General features: G+C 40.3%; 1 protein-coding gene across 1 annotated transcript; it reads right to left on the reverse strand.

Annotated features, from left to right (window-relative positions):
• Positions 1 to 1,434: 1,434 nt before the first annotated feature.
• LOC147859054 (3-oxo-5-alpha-steroid 4-dehydrogenase (DUF1295)) lies at positions 1,435 to 18,703 on the reverse strand. Its single transcript, XM_087326590.1, has 3 exons — positions 18,374 to 18,703; positions 18,002 to 18,265; positions 1,435 to 2,229 (listed from the first exon to the last, which is right to left on the reverse strand). Exons 1-3 carry the CDS (start codon positions 18,686 to 18,688, stop codon positions 1,750 to 1,752), a joined length of 1,059 nt encoding a protein of 352 aa, XP_087182716.1. The 5' UTR covers positions 18,689 to 18,703; the 3' UTR covers positions 1,435 to 1,749.
• Positions 18,704 to 19,790: the final 1,087 nt, after the last annotated feature.

Genomic DNA, 19,790 nt, shown 5'->3' on the forward strand with positions numbered 1-19,790 from the left:
TAAAGAGGCCAATTCTGACCTATGGGACCAGAGTATACATGTGTTCTTGATATGTGTCTCCTTCCTAAGAAGGGGTATTCATACATTGAAGCACAAAGTCTCCATGTGTGAATAAAGCATACACATATGAGCTCAACCTTCTCGGTGGAGAGAGATCAAGAAGCTATATTAGCGAAAGATAGAAATAAACCCAACAGTAACTTGGTTACAAAAGAGTTGGTTTAAATACCAACCCACTTAGGGCAACTACCCTTTCTACTATTCACAAAACTAGCCTAGACCTAGTATGTCCATTGCTAGTGTGAAAGCCACTACATTAGGGAAGTTGGATTTGGCGCTCAACAATCTTCATAGTTGCAATTGTTGCAAAACTTTCATCAAGACATGTGTTGAAGAACATGACCATAAGAGAAGGGATGAAGATCTTCATAGTTGCAATTGTCGCAAAACTTGCCGTGAACATGAGAGGAGAGATCAAGGTCTTCATGGTTGTAGTCATGAAGAAATGCGTGATGATAACCGTGACCATGAGAGGAGGGATGGGGATATTCATGGTTGTGGTCATGAGGAAACGTGTGATGAGCATTGTTGTGACCCCGAGAGGAAAGATGGAGATCATCATGATTGTGGTCATGAAGAAATGAGTGATAAATATCTTTGTGATCATAAGAGGAGAGATCGGGATGGAGATTTTCATGGTTATCATTATGCTGACGAATATGATAGAAAGTGTAATGATATGAGTGAGGGTTGTGATGATAAAAAAATGGGGTATTTTTGATGGATTTGGTTATGATAAGGTTAAGGGTAACGATGAGAATGAAAGCAAGCTTCAAGAGGATGACCATAAAGGATTGTGTGTTTAAGGTTGTGTTAGCTTTCTTGATGACAGATTTTATAAAGATAAGGGTTTCAAAAATGTATAAGGTGACAATCATGAGGGCTTTCATTACGAAAATTGATTAAGGGTTTGTGATGGGGAGGACATTGTACAAAAATTATGTTGATGATGATGTGAGTTTGTATAATAATCACAAGGGTATAAGTGAGGATAATCAAAAAGATGTTAAAATGATATGGGATGAGTATAATGATAATATGGGTGAGTATGTTGATGTTGCGTGTGCGGGAAGGATGAGATTAAGATTGTTGATATTATGATAATGGGAATGGGAATCATTGTCATTTGATAATAAATTATGGTAATAATGATGCAATTAAAAGTGTTATTATTTGGGAAGTGTATAAGATGTGTACTATAATGATAGTGTGGAAATGATAGTGTGGATGCGATCGATGTTGATGTTATTGAAGAAGATGATCCCATGGATAACTGGATGTCTATTTATTATAATGGTAATTTAGAAAAAAAGGAAAAACGTTATTACCCATGGGATGGAAGGAAAAGATGCATCAATATGGTTGGATGTTCAATTGAATTGAAGGAGGCTATATTGCAAACAATTCCATTCTGATGTCCAAGAAACAAATTCCATATTCAAAGAAACACTCAATTTTAGGCGCATGCCAAAGGACGCGCTAGTTTGGTGGGGGTGAATGTGTTGCCAAATGCACACAATAGGAAACCACCACCACAAGAAGTAATTTATCGATTTTAAAATGATATTTCAAATAAACACAAAGAGGAAGTTTCGAAATCAATACCCTTCTTCCTTAAAGGGACGTAAATATCACTAGGATAAATATTGCATACATATGTGCATACATAATACCATAAATTCATATTCATTAAGATGACTTCACAAGCTTTGGTTTTGCCACATGCTTGGGCAAAGGGATCCATACAGACGTTGTTTGTCTATACTTCTCATAAGCTTCAGACCTAGATGCATTGACAACCATCCTCTCCTCCACTAATATAGTCACTTGAGCCATGATAACAGAGTTTATGATGGTGCCAATTGTTACCCAACTCTGACCTACAATCCATGAATAGCCAGCAAGACTCCACCACCATAATTGTTCACCAAAGTAGTTTGGATGCCTTGAATAGTACCAAAGGCCATTATCAAGTACTGGTATTGGAGGAGCCCCAAGCTGCTTTAAGATTCTATTTTTCTCAACAAAATTGTATAACTGTGTATCAGACACATAACCTATTGCAATCCCCAAGATACAAAGGCAGGATACCAAAAAGTCTAAGATGCCCCACTCAATTGAGCTGTTGTGGACAGCATATATTGGAAGGCAAATTCCCACTAGAAAGCACTGCATGAGAAAGTAGTATTAGAATCTGTGCTCATTTTATCATAACCAAATTTGTGGTAAGATATTAGAATCTCTCTCTCTCCGTCTCTCTCTCTCTACTACTCGGCATGACAAGATCAATTCTTTTTTATTTCTTTTGGATTCGAATGATGCTCTGCAGACAGTAATCTCCATGTCCTTTGGCAAGATGGATTGATGTATCTAGCTAAAATTACTGTATATTCCAAATGGATGTGTAAGGCTGCCTTTTTTGAATGGCGGCCTAATGGAAGAAGTCTATGTAGAGCAGTCCCCTGGTTTTGAGATTTCGGTCAGGAAGATATGGTTTATAGGCTGAAGAAAAAAGCCTTGTATGGCTTCTTGAAAAAGCTCCCAACACTTGGTATGACAAGATCAATTCTTTCTTTATTTCTTTTGGATTTGAATTATGCTCTGCAGACAGCAATCTCTATGTCCTTTCTCAAGATGGATTGATGTGTGTCGTTATTCTATATGTAGATGACTTACTAATTACGAGTTCTTTTGAAGCCAAGAGAGAGCTGCTTCGCAATGAGTTAAAAGCAACATTTTAAATGGCAGATTTAGGACTTCTAAATTACTTCTTGGGCATGGAAATCTATCAATCACATCAAGCCATATTTCTCAGCCACTGTAGGTATCTTCAACTTCTTCAAAACAATGGCAGGTCTGATTGGATCCACAAACCAAGCTTTCTCGTGAAGAACATTCACCCATCTTTGAGGATAGTACAAATTACTGGAGGCTGATTGGGTCTCTCGTTCATCTTATCTATACAAGACCTGATTTGTCCTACAATGCCAGTATTCTCAGCCAGTTTTCAAATGCTCTATGCCAAGTTCACCAGCAAGCAACCATTCATGTTCTCCGGTACTTAGCAGGCATCAATGAGCTACAGCCTTTCGTTTAGAGGCATTGAGCTAATTGGTTACTCCAATGCTGATTGGGCAGGAGATGCAGACACAAGATGGTCTACTTCTTGCTATTGCTTTCTGCTTGGCTCAAGTTTGATTTCTTGGAAATCCAAGAGACAAAGTTCAATTTCTACTTCCAGCTACAGAAGCTGAATATCATGCATATTTGGATACATGTTGTGAACTTTTATGGTTAAGACAAATCCTTGACCATATTAGAATTCCACAGGCTACTCACTCTTATTCGAGTTCTCACCGATAGCCAAAGTGCTCGTGCATCAGCACACAATTCCTCCTTCCATGATAGGACTAAACACATTGAAGTTCGCTGCCATTTTGTTCATGAGCTTGTCACTAATCAGATCATCAGATTGAACTATTGTTCCACTAGAGAAAATGTGGCTGACTAATTTACCAAGCCTCTTTGTAAGGACACTATTCATCAACTCCTTACTTATCTCAATGTAGGAGCACCATTCTGGATCTGAGAGGAGGTGTTGGAGGGTGACAGCCCCTGAACTGAACTTTCCCTTCTACAATCTTTCTCTCTAGGTTTACATAAATCCAGCATTTATTCTCACTCTTAGAACCTACCACTACTTCATTACAGCATTTAATGCATTGTTCTTTTCTCTCCACTCTTGCAGTGCATTAACTCATTATATACCTAGGAGTACTTTATGTCCTTCTGTAAATGCATGGGTAACAAAACCCACTCTCATTTTTTGTATTTGAAGGCTTTGAGCCTCACGAAGAAATATAGTTCTTGTTTTAGCTTATAGTTAAGCTGCTGCAAGCCTCGTTGGCATCTTACAACTATTCAGAACAGTTTTCTAACAGATTCTTATAAATAAGTTCACACCTCTTGTACTTCCGGAGGGTTTGTTACACTATGCAAGCTTTGGTGCGAATACATGTTTCAGGGCCACTTCTCACTTTAGAACTGGCTAGACATATACTATGTACACCTCTCACTTAATATGCATATTGTGCAACCTTTGGTCTGAGCGCATGTTTCATGAGCACTTTTTACTCTAGAACTGAATAGAAATTTTTTCCTCACATGAACAAGTTAGTTAACAGTTGGAATTTTTTAGTAAAAAACCGTCAACTATACAATCACTAGATTTTTTAATAGCTAAGCAGTTTTTGAACCATTCTACAGACCACAAGAATTTTTATATACTCTTGAACTGTTCTATCTTTTGCCTTCCCAAAACTCGTTTTCTTAATCTGTTGTGTATTTTGCTTTATCCAACTATGTATGAGTTAGTCTAAGATACAAGCATTCTCAGCACTACATAGCTTTGAATATGAATGAGGCTCTCCATGTATCAGGGTAATAATAGACTTCATGAGATCAGGACATGCCAATTCTCCTTCAACCATAGGTCCCATCTCCTTTAGAAGGACGCTTAACTTTGTTGCCAAATCTGGAGTAATAAAATTTGCATGAGCTCCAGTTTCAATATAGTTGTATGATCTTAGACAAGCTCCAAGGTTTTCACAGCTCAGTGGCTTCACTGAATAATTGCTCGCCAACCACATCAAGCACTAGTCAGAAATTAGTATTTGGGTTTGGCTTCTCAAGTAGCTTATGGACAGGACAATAAGGCTAATTAAACTTCTTATTCTATTTTCCTAGACTTTGATAATTCCGGCATCCAAGTTGTGCCCCATCATCATGGCATCAACTTAAAAAGTGTTTGTGAACCATGCAACGAGAAAACTCATTTGAGTTGGACCCAAAAAGAAGGTGCTTGACCTTCCATCCATAGAACCCTTCAAGAAGCTGATTACCGAGCACACTTTGAAATTTTGGTGAATATCCCCCAGGTTTGCTGCATCAAATTGCTGTATAAAAGTTAATGCATTCAAAGTATCTTGCACACCACTAAACAGTTGCAAACTTTATCATTGTATTCTCATAATTTCTGCTTTTCCTACATGTGTCAATTGGTCAAAAATAGAAGCCTGTAAGACTGGCTCTCAACCATGTCATTTCTGAGCCATCATCATATTGATGATGAGAGAAAGAAAAAAGATAGAGAAGAGAAGAGGAAGAGAAAAGAATACTTCGATATACTATTAGGAAAACAATACAATCCTCTTAGACTCCAAAAGTAACAACCCCAAATACATACTTCAATATACTATTATCCAAAATAGTCTTTCCTTCTTCTCTCTTTCTTCAACTAATCTTCTTCTCACTTCCTCTAATCTTCTTATTCTTCCTCACTTCTTCTTGTCGATATTCTATTCCTCTCCCCCTTTTTTTTTCCTTGTAGATATTCTATTCCTCCCCCCTCTATTGCTAAGAATACCCTCATATTTATAGGTTTTTAGTTGCGTTATTCTTACTTTTTTCTTATATCCTCGAGTTTGCGTGATGCGTTTTTTATATCATTATTTCTGGTTTTTCATCTAAATTTATCATACAAGAAAGCTCTCTTTGTCAACTTTCTTATGAATCTTTTCTTTTGAAATTTGGACATGAGATGAAGAAGTTATGAGCATTTTTCTCTACCTTGCTTTCTCTGCCTTTGTATGCGTTTTTTCCTTTTTTCTATTTTCTTGCTTTTTCTACTTTTGGAAAACGCCTCTAACTTCATATCCCTTCAATCTCATTCGTCTTTTAACTCTTGAACCTTTCATATTGTGCTTTATTCTTATACACTTTAGCATCTGATGTATCTGCCATGGTCTTTTCTTACGAGCAAAAATTGACTTCACACATGGTCTTCCATCCATATAAAAGCTTCCCACATATGGTCATGAAAACTCACTTGTTCCAACATGTTCTATAGGAGCTGCAATGTTTCTTAGAGGCTATTGAAAACCTAGTTGCATGCCGATATTCTTGTACATAGGATTGACTACGTTAGTTCGATTAGAGATTTGTTCTCATGTGAACATGAAAATAAGAAAACAGATAAAAAATGAAGAATGGATAGACAAAGAAGGGTATCGATCACCCCAACCACCCCTCGAGTGACGGGATTGAGACAAACTCGAGCCGTGGATGGTGTCCCATACCATTGCTATGGCTGGCTTTGAGCTGTACCTGGTACTAGCCCACACTGGCCACAAGAGTTTGTTCATCACAAGATCACAATCTCGACATAGTCTAATAATGGCCCCAATGAAGATGGCTAGGTCTCATATTTATCGTCAGACCCAAGGCCCCCAAGCAAGTTCACACTTGGCCACTAAGGGTTGTCTCAATCCCTAGGATTAAAAGCAGTTCTCACTCCTTTACATTCTCATATCAAGCTACGGTATGAGAAAGCTACGATGCAAACTACCATGAGATATGTTATAGTTATGCCATAACAATTTCAATGATCCAAATACACTTCCTGTCATATAGAATTGGAAACATGTAGGAATTCCATGTAAACCATCTCCAAAATAACTAGCATGTGCAGAGGGCAAAAGAAAAGTCGAAACACAATTTTCTCATTACTTCTTTGGCAATTCAACAAAAACTTTTGTCCATGCCAAGAAGGTTGAGTCACACTGGTTTGAGTGATAGGGTGCCAACCTCTTGTTTTTTTGGTTGGCCTCTTGTGTTCATGCCTCGAAGCCTCTACAATGAAAGACATCAAACCTCTCCATCTACAGCAACAAAAGTTTGAACAAAAAACTGCAGCAAAGGCGATCTTTCCCTATCTTCACATTTTCAAAAAGTAGATGACGAGCTGATTCTTTTGACTACTTGCACACCCAAATCGGATTTTTGGTTTTGGAGGTACAATCAAAACAAGTTTTGTAGCAGTCTCAAACCCTAACTGCACAACAACTACAGCAACCAGTTTTTACCACAACAAAATAAGTTTTCAGCAAAGCAGAGTAACTCTTATCTCTCATTTATTTCTTCAATATTATATTGCTTTAGTACATTTTGGTGAATATAACCAAGTACTACAATATCTCATCCATATTTCTTGCTTTTGCAATGGCTGAGCAAGCTAATATTTTTGGTATGCTTAATGTTGAAGACAAGTTGGATGGTACTAACTATCCTATGTGGGCGTACATGATGAGACATGTACCGGTAGCAAAGCAGCTATGGGACATTGTCATCAGATCTAATGAACGACCAACTTCAAGTTCTTCTCCAAACTCTCCCTTCCCTTCAGGAACAACTAACGCAAGCAATGCTTCAAGCTCCACTCAACAATCCACTTCTTCACAACTTAAGTGCGAGGGTAAGGACGCTCAAGCCCATGCTCTCATCGCATTATCGGTCAAATATCACATTGTTCCACATATCCGATCTTGCATGACCTCAAAAAGTGCTTAGGATGTGTTAAAGAACTTGTATGCTCAAAGGAATGAAGCAAGAGTTGATATGCTTAAGCAGCAACTTGAAGAAACAAGGATGCAAGAAGGTGAATCCATGGACACATTCTTAACAAAATTAAAGGACTTTAAGGAATAATTACTCAACATTGATGAAGTGATTTCAAACAAGTAGCTAGTTTCTAAAGTTCTTGCCGCGCTTCCAAATTCATATCAAGGCTTCACCACAACAATAAGGCTTCTTACAAGAGGTAAAGAGAGCTTCAGCTTTGATGAGCTAATCTCCCTTCTCTTATTAGAATCTCAATCTCGAGCAAATCAGGATGTTCTTAATAGTGGTGATCAAGCTTTTGATACCTCTTCTAAGTCCAAAGGCCAAAAAGGACGAAAACAAAATAACCTTCCTTCTAAAGGCAATCATGCCTCAACTTCCCATGAGGAGAAGAAGAAGAAAAGGTGCAATTATTGTCGTAAACCAGGCCATGACATTAGCGAATGTCGAAAAAGGAAAGCTAGTGAAGAGAAAAAAAAATTGTCTGGTCTTAATGTTACCACCTCTACTGGTACGAAGGTAGAAGCACACATTGCTTAACATGAGTGGGCATTCTTGATACATACAATGTATGATCCCTCAAAGGATGACGCATATTTATCAATAAGTGACTGTAAGGATGCTTGCTATTTTGATAGCGGTGCTTCTAAACACATAACTTCTTGCAAAAATTTCTGTCACACTTAAAGATGCTTGTCATAAGGAGAACACCGATACTTGTGCCAATAATGCTTCTTACATCATAAAAGGCATTGGTCAAGTTCATATTACAATTGTCAATGGGGATGTAGTCACCTTGAACAATATTCTCTATGTCCCTGGCATAAAGAAAAACCATTTTTCTGTTTCTGCCATTGCTAAGCATGGATACCCTTGTTGGGAATAAAGGGCCATCGTGCCTTTTATTAGTGCACAAGTGTGAATGCACTCGTAGCACACTTTTGACTTGTACATACATAATATCTAAAACCAAAAAAGAGGTACACTCTTTGTACCCAAGACAACGTGCATCCCTTTGTCTCTCACTTCGACTCTCTCCCTCTCTGTTTTTGACCTAAACCCTAATCCTCGTACTGCCTTCAAACTGGTATTAGAGCAGAGTTTAGGGTTTTCTACAGAGCAAGTTTGGTCCTTCGTTTGGGCTAAGAAATCATGACTAGCAGCAGTGACAGTAGCCACCTTATGCACATCAAGAAGCTTGAGGGTGCACATAACTTTGCGGTTTGGAAAAAGCAATGCTACAACATCCTGTTGTAGAAGAAGCATGCATAGCCTATTAAAGTCAAAGGGGTAAAGCCTACAGATATGGACCAAGATGATTGGCAAGAGTTGAACGAGCTTGCACGCTCGACTATTGAGTTATCGATTTATGATGCCTTGCTGTTTAATATTGAAGGTTTGGACTGTGCCTATTCTATATGGACTAGACTAGAGGAACTGTATGCCCAAAAGACGACAGCTAGCAAAGTTTATTGGCTTAAGAAACTTATGGATTTGCGCATGACAAAGGGCACACCCATGTCAACTCACTTGAGTGAGTTCAATTCCATTTTCAGCCAGCTGGTTGCCTTGAAATTCATCATTGATTATGAGTTTAAGGCCACGTTTTTACTTTGCACCTTGCCAGAAAGTTGGGATACTTTCAGGACTGCTATCAGCAATTCAAATGCGATGCTTCTTTATGCCGATGTAGAGATTTCTCTACTCATGGAAGAGATGAGTCGACAAAACAATGCATCCAATAAGTCCTCTAGTGCGTTGCATATGAGGGGTAGGTCACAACAAAGAGGCAAATCTGATAGTTATGGCCGTAATAAATCACGTGGTAAAGATGTAGAATGCCATCACTGTGGCAAAAGGGGTCACTTTAAACATGATTGTTTCAAATGGAAGAAAGAGAAAGGAAAGGGCACGAAGATAGATGATTTCATAGAAGAAAAGAGAGAAATTCAACCGAGGAAAGGCAATACTAAAATTGAAGAGGTGAATGTAGTCACTCATGATAGTGATAGTGGAAATGATGTACTCTTTGTTTCATCATGCCATAGAGAACATGCTTTACTTGCAAATACGGATGGTGACATGCACACTTGGATACTCGATTCCGGTGCTTCTTTTCACGTCACCCCTCATCGTGAGTGGTTTTCAGATTACACAGCGGGTCGACATGGTGTTGTCCATCTTGGGGACAACTATGCATGTGAAATTGCAGGTATTGGCCCTATGCAATTATAGTTTCAGCATGGTTCTGATTTCACACTTCAGCATGTACGGCATGTACCTCAGCTCAAGAAGAGCTTGATTAGCACAGAACAGCTAGATGATGATGGATTTCACACAACATTCGGTGATGGGAAATGGAAGATTTGTAAGGGATCTAGAGTTATGGCCAAGGGTAGTAAAAGTGATGCTTTGTATCCTCTCCATGTATCTAGTGTGAGTGACCATGTTGTTGCCATAACCGAGCAACCTAGTGTTTCTTTGTGGCATGGCCGGTTGGGACACATGAGTGAAACTGGTATGAAAGTATTGTCTCGTTTGGGTTACTTGCCATGTCTTCGTTATGCTGATTTTGAACATTGTGATCATTGCATTTATGGTAAACATGTACAAACATCTCATAAAAAGTCTCTTTTGCTGAAGTCGTCCCCGCTTGAGTTAGTACATTCAGATGTATGTCAAATGCCAAGGCTATCATTAGGCGGAAAGAAATACTTAGTCACTTTTGTCGATGATGCTACATGGAAGGTATGGGTTTACCCTATTCGTAGCAAGGATGAAGTGCTCGACAAGTTTCGAACATTTTTGGCATTAGTTGAGAATCAAATTGATAAGACACTTAAGTGTCTTCGATCTGACAATGGTGGGGAATATGTGTCCAAGGCCTTTCAAGCATTTTGTGACAGCAAAGGGACAAAGAGGGAACTCGCTGCCCCTTATAATCCACCCCAAAATAGAGTTGCAGAGCGTATGAATCGAACTATTCAAGATAAGGTCCGTACAATGCTGTCTCATGCTGCGTTAACCCATGGTTTTTGGGCAGAGGCTGTTATTATAACAGCTGTTCACTTGATTAATCGGTCACCTAACAAGTCTTTGGGAGGGGGAATACCCCAAGAAGCGTGGTCGGGCAAACCACCTTCATATGCTCACTTGAGAGTGTTTGGCTGTGAGGCTTTTGTGCACATTCGTAAGGAAGAACGCAACAAACTTGAGCCAAAGTCCTGCAAATGTATTTTTCTAGGATACGAGGACAAGGGTGAAATGTGTTAGATATAATCAATGATCAGCCCCAAGTTGTAAATCTATCCCCATATGTGCTCTTAGAGTGCACATTTTGTGATAGCGCCCCAAATGAGGAGCGGCTAGTGTGCAACTCGACCATATGGGTCGATAAAGTGTTAATGCGTAGGACACAATGTATTTAGGAAAGAGAGAAATAGGTAATAGGATTGGCTAATCAAGTCAACTAGAATATTTTGTGGGCAAGTTACGATGTACTTAGTCTTGAAGTATGCGTCATTGACTTCAAGATAAGTACTATCTAGCACTAGCCTGTACCTAGGGAGTTTGTCATATTAAATGACAAGTTAGTTGACAAAAAAGGAATATCTCCACTACTATCAACTGACTTGCACATTTAATGTTATACTTAGAACAAACATAGAAAGCAACCCACTTTCCTTTCACAGTGGTTGGCTTGATTATCAGTCCCCACTAATTTTGTAGTGAGCTGGTCCATATCCTATCTAAGCTCTAAGGTGTGACTGCATGGGAAAACTACCTCGTATGTAATAGAAGTTTTGTTTTCATATATCCCATCTCTATAGTTGTAACTCTATATACCTATCTAATCGATTCTCAATATTTCTAACAAAATGGGGTCAGAGCTGAGAGGTTGATCTAGATTAGGTATATACGGGCAGTTGCTGTCTAGCAGCACAGAGAAATAGAGAGAGAGAGAGAGAGAGAGTATCAATGGCTTTGTCCACGAATGTTGCAGCTGCTCCATTGCGCATTCGCCCACCTCCATTGTCTGATGGAAAGCTAGATGGAACCAACTACACTCTATGGAAGTTCAAAATGTCTGCCATTTTGGACTCCTACGAGTTGTTGGAGACAATCATGGGACCCACAAGAGGAGACCATGAGCCCATGACGACCTTTGACCCTGCACACCCTACCACATCAATCCCTCCAAATGCTGATCTACTTCGAGCCTGGAAGAGAAGGAATGTTGATGCGCTGTGTACCATAGTCACTAGTGTATGTGACTCTGTACTAACATTAGTGCAACATACAACCAAGGCACATGAAGCTTGGAGCATATTGGCCAGTCAGTATGAGACCAGAAACTATACTAGGATACAAAACCTTGAAAATCAGCTTTCTGCAGAGAAGCTTGCTGATGGAGAGAAAGTAGAATCCTTTGTAAAAAGGATTAAGGATCTTCAAGATCAGCTGGCGGCTGTTGGAGTAGTCGTCTCTCAAGAGGATATGGCTCATCGGTGCATTTGAGTACTTCCTTTCAAGTATGATGGCATTGTGACAACATTGAACACTCAGGTTCGACCCACTCCTTTAAAATTTGATGAACTAAGTGTGATGCTGCTTGAAGAGGAGCTTCAGCTGAAGACAAGAGAAGGGAAGATTCGGCATTTGTCTCTAGGACTAAGGGTAAAGGAGCATCCAATTCAAACAATGTGAATAGGATACCAAAGAAGAAGTTCAATGGATCGTGTTTCTATTGTGACAAGAAGGGTCACACAATCAAGGATTGTCGGAAGAAGATGGCGGACGAGAAGAATGGTTCTAGTAAGACCTCTTGGAGAGAGCCCGAGTCCGCCAACAACGTCGTAGATGAGCTTGAGTTATGGGTCGCAACTGAAGAAGTGTGTTCTTTAGTTGATACCCAAGTTGTCGACGACTCTTGGATTCTCAATAGTGGAGCATCCCGACATATGACCAGTAATCATGACTGGTATAGCTCTTGGACACCTCTACAAGAGCCCATCAATGTTGTGGTCGGGAACAATGCTCGATGTCCAGCCAAAGGAACCGGAACCATCTCCCTCAAAGCAACGACCGGCAGGACAAAGCATCTCTCTCAAGTGTTGTATGTGCCAGATCTCAAGAAGAATCTATTGTCCATATTTCTGCACTGACCGACAAGGGTCTTGATGTTCGATTCAAGGAGTCGGGTGCAGAAATAACATATTCTGCTGGCAAGGTTGTAGGAATAGGTGTAAGGCGCAACAATCTCTATGAGCTGAGCGCACTTACCATTTCTACTGACCACAGCACAAGTACTAACACAAAGCAATGGCATGAGAGATTTGGGCATCTCAATGTTGCTGTGTTGAAGGAGATGAAGAAGTCGAATATGGTAGTTGGGTTGCCAACCCTATCTGACTTAAGTCATGTTTGTGATGCTTGTATGATGGGCAAGCATCAAAGATCAGCTATTCCAAAAGAGAGTCAAAATCGGACAAAGACTCCTCTACAGCTAATACACATCAACCTCTCTGGAAAAATGGTGACTCCTGCAATGGGTGGATCTCTCTACTATATGCTGCTAGTCGACGACTTCAGTAGAAAGATGTGGGTTTACTTCCTTTGGGAGAAGGCTGAAGCTTTTAAAATCTTCAAAAGATGGCATAAGTTTGTTGAGCAAGAATCCGGAAAGTTAGTGAAGGAGTTACACTCTGATCGAGGTGGAGAATTCTTATCAATAGAATTCTGTGAGTATTGCAAAGAGCATGGAATTAAGCGCCAACTTACAACTGCCTATACCCCACAACAAAATGGTGTTGTCGAACGTCGAAACCGAACAGTTGTCGAGATGGCTAGGTGTATGTTGAAGGCACAAGCACTACTTGACCCATTCTGGGCTAAAGCAGTGAATACAGCAGTTTACATCCTCAATCAGAGCTACACGAAGGCACTTCAAGGGAAAACACCCCACGAAGCTTATTCAGGCAAGAAACCTTCAGTGCTGCACTTCAGAACCTTTGGGTGTACGTGCTACGCACATGTTCCAGATGTGAGCAGAGAGAAGTTGGATGCTAAAAGCAAGAAGTGTATCTTTCTCGGACATAGTGAAGAGTCAAAGGCCTATCTACTCTACGATCCAGAGGCAAGAAAGATATTGACAAGCCGCGATGTGGTGTTTGATGAAGAACAACCACAGCTAGCTGAGAACAACGATTCTCAAGTTATCTCATCAACTGAAGAGGTATTTTACCCAATCCCGATCCATTGTCCAGAAAAGGAAGCTGAACCATCTGATGGTAATGGCTCACTAGTTCAGCCTATGCCAGTCCCACATGTAAAGAAAATACCTAAGTGGGCTCAACAATTCTTCAATGACCGTACTCCTAAAGTTGAGTTTCCTGAAACTTCAACTGATGGATTACGAAGATCAAGAAGAATACAGGAGCAAGGGAGAACCTCTGACCACATTGTCAACATGGCTCTGATGGTGGACATCATCGGCTCAGTGAGTGAGCCGACCTCGGTGGAAGAAGCCATGGCCAACCCGAAGTGGAAAGAGGCGATGATATCAGAATATGATAGCATCATGAAAAATGACACATGGGAGTTGGTAGAGAGGCCAACAAAGAAGAAGGTGATAGGCACGAAGTCGGTGTGTAAAGTAAAGTATAAAGCTGATGGTTCTTTGGAGAAATTCAAGGCCAAGCTAGTAGCCCAAGGATACTCCCAAATTGAAGGGTTCGATGTACAAGAAACATTTGCCCCGACAGCTCGCATGACAACAATTCGAATGGTCATAGCGTTGGCCGCTTCAAGAGGATGGCCGATTTACCAAATGGATGTCAAATCGGCATTTCTGAATGGGCATCTCAAGGAGGAGGTATACGTGATGCAACCACCGGGGTTTGAGATGCTGAATTCAGAAAACAAAGTATGCAAGCTGAAGAAGGCGTTGTATGGTCTAAAGCAAGCACCAAGAGCTTGGAACAAGAGGATAGACAGCTTCTTACAATCAATTGACTTTAAGCAATGTGCTTCAAATGCAAGTATGTATGTCAAAATGAAGGACGGGAAACAAGTCATCCTCATCATTTACGTGGATGACCTAGTTCTTACTGGTGACCATGAAGAGTGCATTGGCCAAACACGAGTGTTTGAAAACTGAGTTTGAAATGACAGACTTGGGGATTCTACACTACTTCCTTGGAATTGAGGTTTGGCAAACTTCAGTTGGCATCTTCATGTCACAAAGAAAGTATGCAACAGAGATCTTGAAGACCTTTGGGATGATGGACAGCAAGTTGAAGTCAACTCCAATGGAGTCAAACTGCAAACTATCCCAAGAAGACGCATCACCAATGGTTGACATAAGGAAGTATAGACAACTAGTAGGAAGTCTAATTTTCCTATGCAACACTAGGCCGGATATTTGTTTTGCAGTCAGTGTGGTGAGTCGATTCAGCAACAAGCTGAAGGAGACTCATTGGAAAGCTGCTCTTCGTGTATTAAAGTACATTGTGGGTACTTTAAATTACGGAATCTTCTACAAGCCGACAATTGACGAACTTAGTGGGTATTGCGACTCCGACTGGGCTGGAGATAGTGATTCCAGAAAATCAGTTTCTGGATATTGTTTTTCAATAAGTTCTGGCGTTGTTTCATGGAGTAGTAAAAAACAACCAACAGTGGCACTATCTTCAACGGAGGCAAAATACAAAGCAACATACATAGCGGCATGCGAGGTAGTTTGGCTAAGAAGAATCCTTACGGATGTGGCATTTCCAATAAGGACGGCAACGGTATTGAGGTGTGACAATCAGAGTTGCATGGCCATTGCCAAGAACCCCGTATTTCATGCACGTACTAAACACATAGAGATTCAATATCACTATGTGCGGGAGCTAATAAATGATGAGACTGTGGAGCTTGAGTATTGTCCGACATCAGAAAATGATGCGGATATCTTCACAAAGGCGCTTGGAGCGGAATAGTTACAACAACACCTTCGACGACTAGGAGTTGGCCCAATTCCAAGTGAACTCAATGGGTTGATCATTGAGGGGGCATGTTAGATATAATCAATGATCAGCCCCAAGTTGTAAATCTATCCCCATATGTGCTCTTAGAGTGCACATTTTGTGATAGCGCCCCAAATGAGGAGCGGCTAGTGTGCAACTCGACCATATGGGTAGATAAGGTGTTAATCTACGAAACCGTAGATGCGTAGGACACAATGTATTTAGGAAAGAGAGAAATAGGTAATAGGATTGGCTAATCAAGTCAACTAGAATATTTTGTGGGAAGTTACGATGTACTTAGTCTTGAAGTATGCGTCATTGACTTCAAGATAAGTACTATCTAGCACTAGCCTATACCTAGGGAGTTGGTCATATTAAATGACAAGTCAGTTGACAAAAAAGGAATATCTCCACTACTATCAACTAACTTGCACATTTAATGTTATACTTAGACCAAACATAGAAAGCAATCCACTTTCCTTTCACAGTGGTTGGCTTGATTATCAGTCCCCACTAATTTTGTAGTGAGCTGGTCCATATCCTATCTAAGCTCTAAGGTGTGAGTGCATGGGAAAACTACCATTGTGAGCTACTCTCGTATGTAATAGAAGTTTTGTTTTCATATATCCCATCTCTATAGTTGTAACTCTATATACCTATCTAATCAATTCTCAATATTTCTAACAAAATGGGGTATAGATTTGCTTTGGAAAGCAAAAGGCATCTGTCGTTGGTTTTAAGGATGCCACGCGGACTACAGAAAGTCTACTTCTGGGTATGTGTTTACTTTCATAGGAGGAGCAATCTTTTGGATCTCCAGACTACAGAAGTGTGTTGCATTGTCTACTGCAGAGGCAGAGTATGTTGCTGCCACTGAGGCATGCAAGGAGGCTTTATGGCTTTCATATCTAGTGAGAGATCTTGGCATTACAGAGTTACCTATTCTTCATTGTGACAGTCAGAGTGCTATCATGCTAGCTCGGAATCCCGTCTTTCATGCAAAGACGAAGCACATACAAGTGAAGTATCACTTCATCAGAGATGTACTTGACAGCAAGAACATTGAGCTTGTCAAAGTATATACAAATAATAATCCTGCAGATCTTCTCACGAAGGGTCTTCCAGCTGAGCGATTTGCTCATTGCCGACAGATGATGGGAGTTAGATAGATGTATGTAGTTCAGCTTTGTACATACTTGAACTTAGCTGACTTTTTTCTTTCTTTTTTTCTCGCGGCACATTGCCTTTAGGTGGGAGGTTGTTGGGAATAAAGGGCCATTGTGCCTTTTATTAGTGCATGAGTGTGACCGCACTCGTAGCGCATTTTTTACTTGTATATACATAATATCTAAAAACCAAAAAAGTGGTACACTCTTTGTACCCAAGATAGCGTGCATCTCTCTCACTCTCTCCCTTTGTCTCTCACTCAGACTCTTTCCCTCTTTGGTTGACCTAAACCCTAATCCTCATGCTGCCCTTCAAAGTGCATTTATGTAGGACCTCCACTAAAGTGACTTGACAAGGTACAATTTTCTCATGATGGCACACATGCCGATCCTTAGACCAAAGAGTGTGCATAAGTGTGAACATCCAATCATATAGTTGTGCCTTAGAAAAACACTTTAGGTTAGGACATACATAAAGCCACGTTAAGTTATAACGTCAGCAAATATGAGTGAGCTAATATATTCTTTTTGAAGCGGTAACATGTGACAGCATTAGCAACTCTTGCTTTATACATACTCTTCGCTGGTGCATTTGTGGTGCTAGAAGTTGTAAATGTGGCAAAGAATGAGCATGATAAGTCAATTCCAAAACCTCTATAGCAGTGCATATCATGTTCTTTGAGATATATACACCATATCATATTCAATAACAACTGTAAGACTGTATCGCCAAGGACCCATGCAGCTAGTACAATTTATTGTGGAGAGTTTCTGGTATTGCTACATGGAAACCAACTCTTGTTTTCTATATCCAGATTGACATGAAGGAAATTTCGTAAATGTGTTTTACATTCCAAGCACTCAACTTCATATATCTCTTTGACTATTTCACATTGGAGAAAAAGTAAAAAAGACATATATAGCCATAATTTGTAATGATACGTGGCATTATTCAAGGACAATTGCCAACAAACTTATGATCCCAACAGAAAATATAGCTGGGCTTCCAGTTACTTTCTATTCTATACACATAAACTATTTCCTAGTTGATATTATTATGCTAATGTAATGAATGTACAACACGGAATACAGAATGCACAAATCTCACAAAAATATGTGAATCCAGACATTGAACACGAACAGAGAGAACATACGATGCTACATTATTCCCGATTCTAATATCCATTATGTGTGTGTGTGTGTGTGTGTGTGTGTGTGTGTGTGTGTGTGTGTGTGTGTGTGTGTGTGTGTGTGTGTGTGCTACTCCAAAAATTAGGAAGATAAGAAAAACTGAGCTTTTGATACCTGTTGAGAGACATAGACATAGAAGAAAGAAATCCACCACCAATGTTTGGGATACTTGTCTCTCATCTGAGCGAAGCGCCAATCTTCTCGCTCGCCCCACTGCCACTTCTCCCTCCGAAAGTAGGAATGAGTGAGACGGATGCTCCAAAGCCAAGTCAAAGCAATGACGACCCGAGATCGAATGGGGTCGCTTTTGGATCGAGGGTGCAAAGCATAGAAATGCGCCATGAAAAGAGGCAAGAAGGTCCAATAGGGATCTATGAGCTATTAATATGCACAAGAAAATGCAAATGGGACATTAGACCCTAACATAGTGCAAAGGAAGATAATTGGCGCTGAGCACAAGAAGCAGAGGTTTCTTCTCTCACTTACCCATGTGCTGCGCTGAAAGAGACTGATGAGCCAGAAGAGGACGTCCACGTTGAGGAAGAAGAGGAGATTGAGGAGTGCAACGGGATGCTGAGAAGAAGACCAGTGGCAGACGCGGTCCCCCCAAGTAACAGGAGCAGCAGTATTGTTGTTGTTGTTAGAAGAAGAAGAAGAAGAAGAATTGATCCGGCAGTTAGAGAGGAAGGCGGCGTAGAAGGCGATGGAAGGCAGTGGAACGAGGGCAGCCAGCAGGGCATTGCCGCAGTTTCTGCTTCTGCTTCTGCTTCTGCTTCCGCTTCCGCTTCTGTCGCCGCCCATCGTCGCCTTCTTCTTCGATTCCTTCTTCCTCCTTCCTCTTCCTCTTCCTCTTCCTTCACCATCTCCTTCTCTCTGTCTTCTTCAATTTATGTATGTACATACTTTACATGTTACTTGGCAAGCCCCATACCCATGGGCCATATAACAACCCTTGACCCAAGGGGATAAATAGAGCCATCACACACCATCTTTACGAAACATTAAAGAGATCATTCATAATAATATGCATGGGCTAGGCTATTTATTTAATGCCCAATGACGATGACATGTGTCTTTTTCAATTGTTCTCACAAGTTCTCTCTCTAGACATAATGCATTATGAATACATGCACCATTAGTTGATGAGCTTTTAGATATCCAAAGCCAATCACAATCTCAAAGTTATCGTTATGTTAAGATGTGACAACTCAAGGATGGGCATATACATCATCCATGTCAATCTCATTCATTTTTTTATTCAAGCACTATGTCTTGCCTATGCCTGATCCAATATAGGCACACATGAAGCAAGGGGATGAATTTATTGTGGACCAAATTATTATAATTATAATATGTGTTTATTTCTTTAGGATTCTCTTGGCCCCCATTATTTATGATAATGAGGTGGTTTGATTCATCGGTCCTTGGAAGGCATTAATGTGCTCCGCCATGCTAGAGCCATCTTGATACCGAAGTCTCATGATTTTCCTGAAAACAAAGACTCTGTTCACAACGTTCTTGTTCTCGAACATTATGCCAATCTTCTTCCAAAGGACGTCGGCACTTGTCTCTTCATCAGAGTTGTTGTATAGACTCATGTCTATAAAACACCTTATATATGTCGCCGCCTTCAGATGCATGACTTCCCATGTCGATGTATTGATCTTGTCCAGTCTTTTATCTCCGAACTGCACCGACAACAAGAGGTCTTTGCACACAAGCATGTCTCTCATCTTCGACTTCCACACCGAGTAGTTGGAGTCGGTTAACTTGATCATGTCGTCGAACGAGTCTTCCATCGCTCTGATACCAATTTGTTGAGAATCGACCGGCCACAACCGGTTTCACGTATGTGTTCCAATGCACATAAAAACGAGCAGGGTAATGCACAAACATAAACGAG

The sequence above is a fragment of the Azolla caroliniana genome, unplaced genomic scaffold (assembly GCF_043228905.1).
Source record: "Azolla caroliniana isolate FFs.n. ecotype wild unplaced genomic scaffold, voAzoCaro1.0.p SCAF_10, whole genome shotgun sequence".
NCBI classification, from domain to species: Eukaryota; Viridiplantae; Streptophyta; class Polypodiopsida; order Salviniales; family Salviniaceae; genus Azolla; species Azolla caroliniana.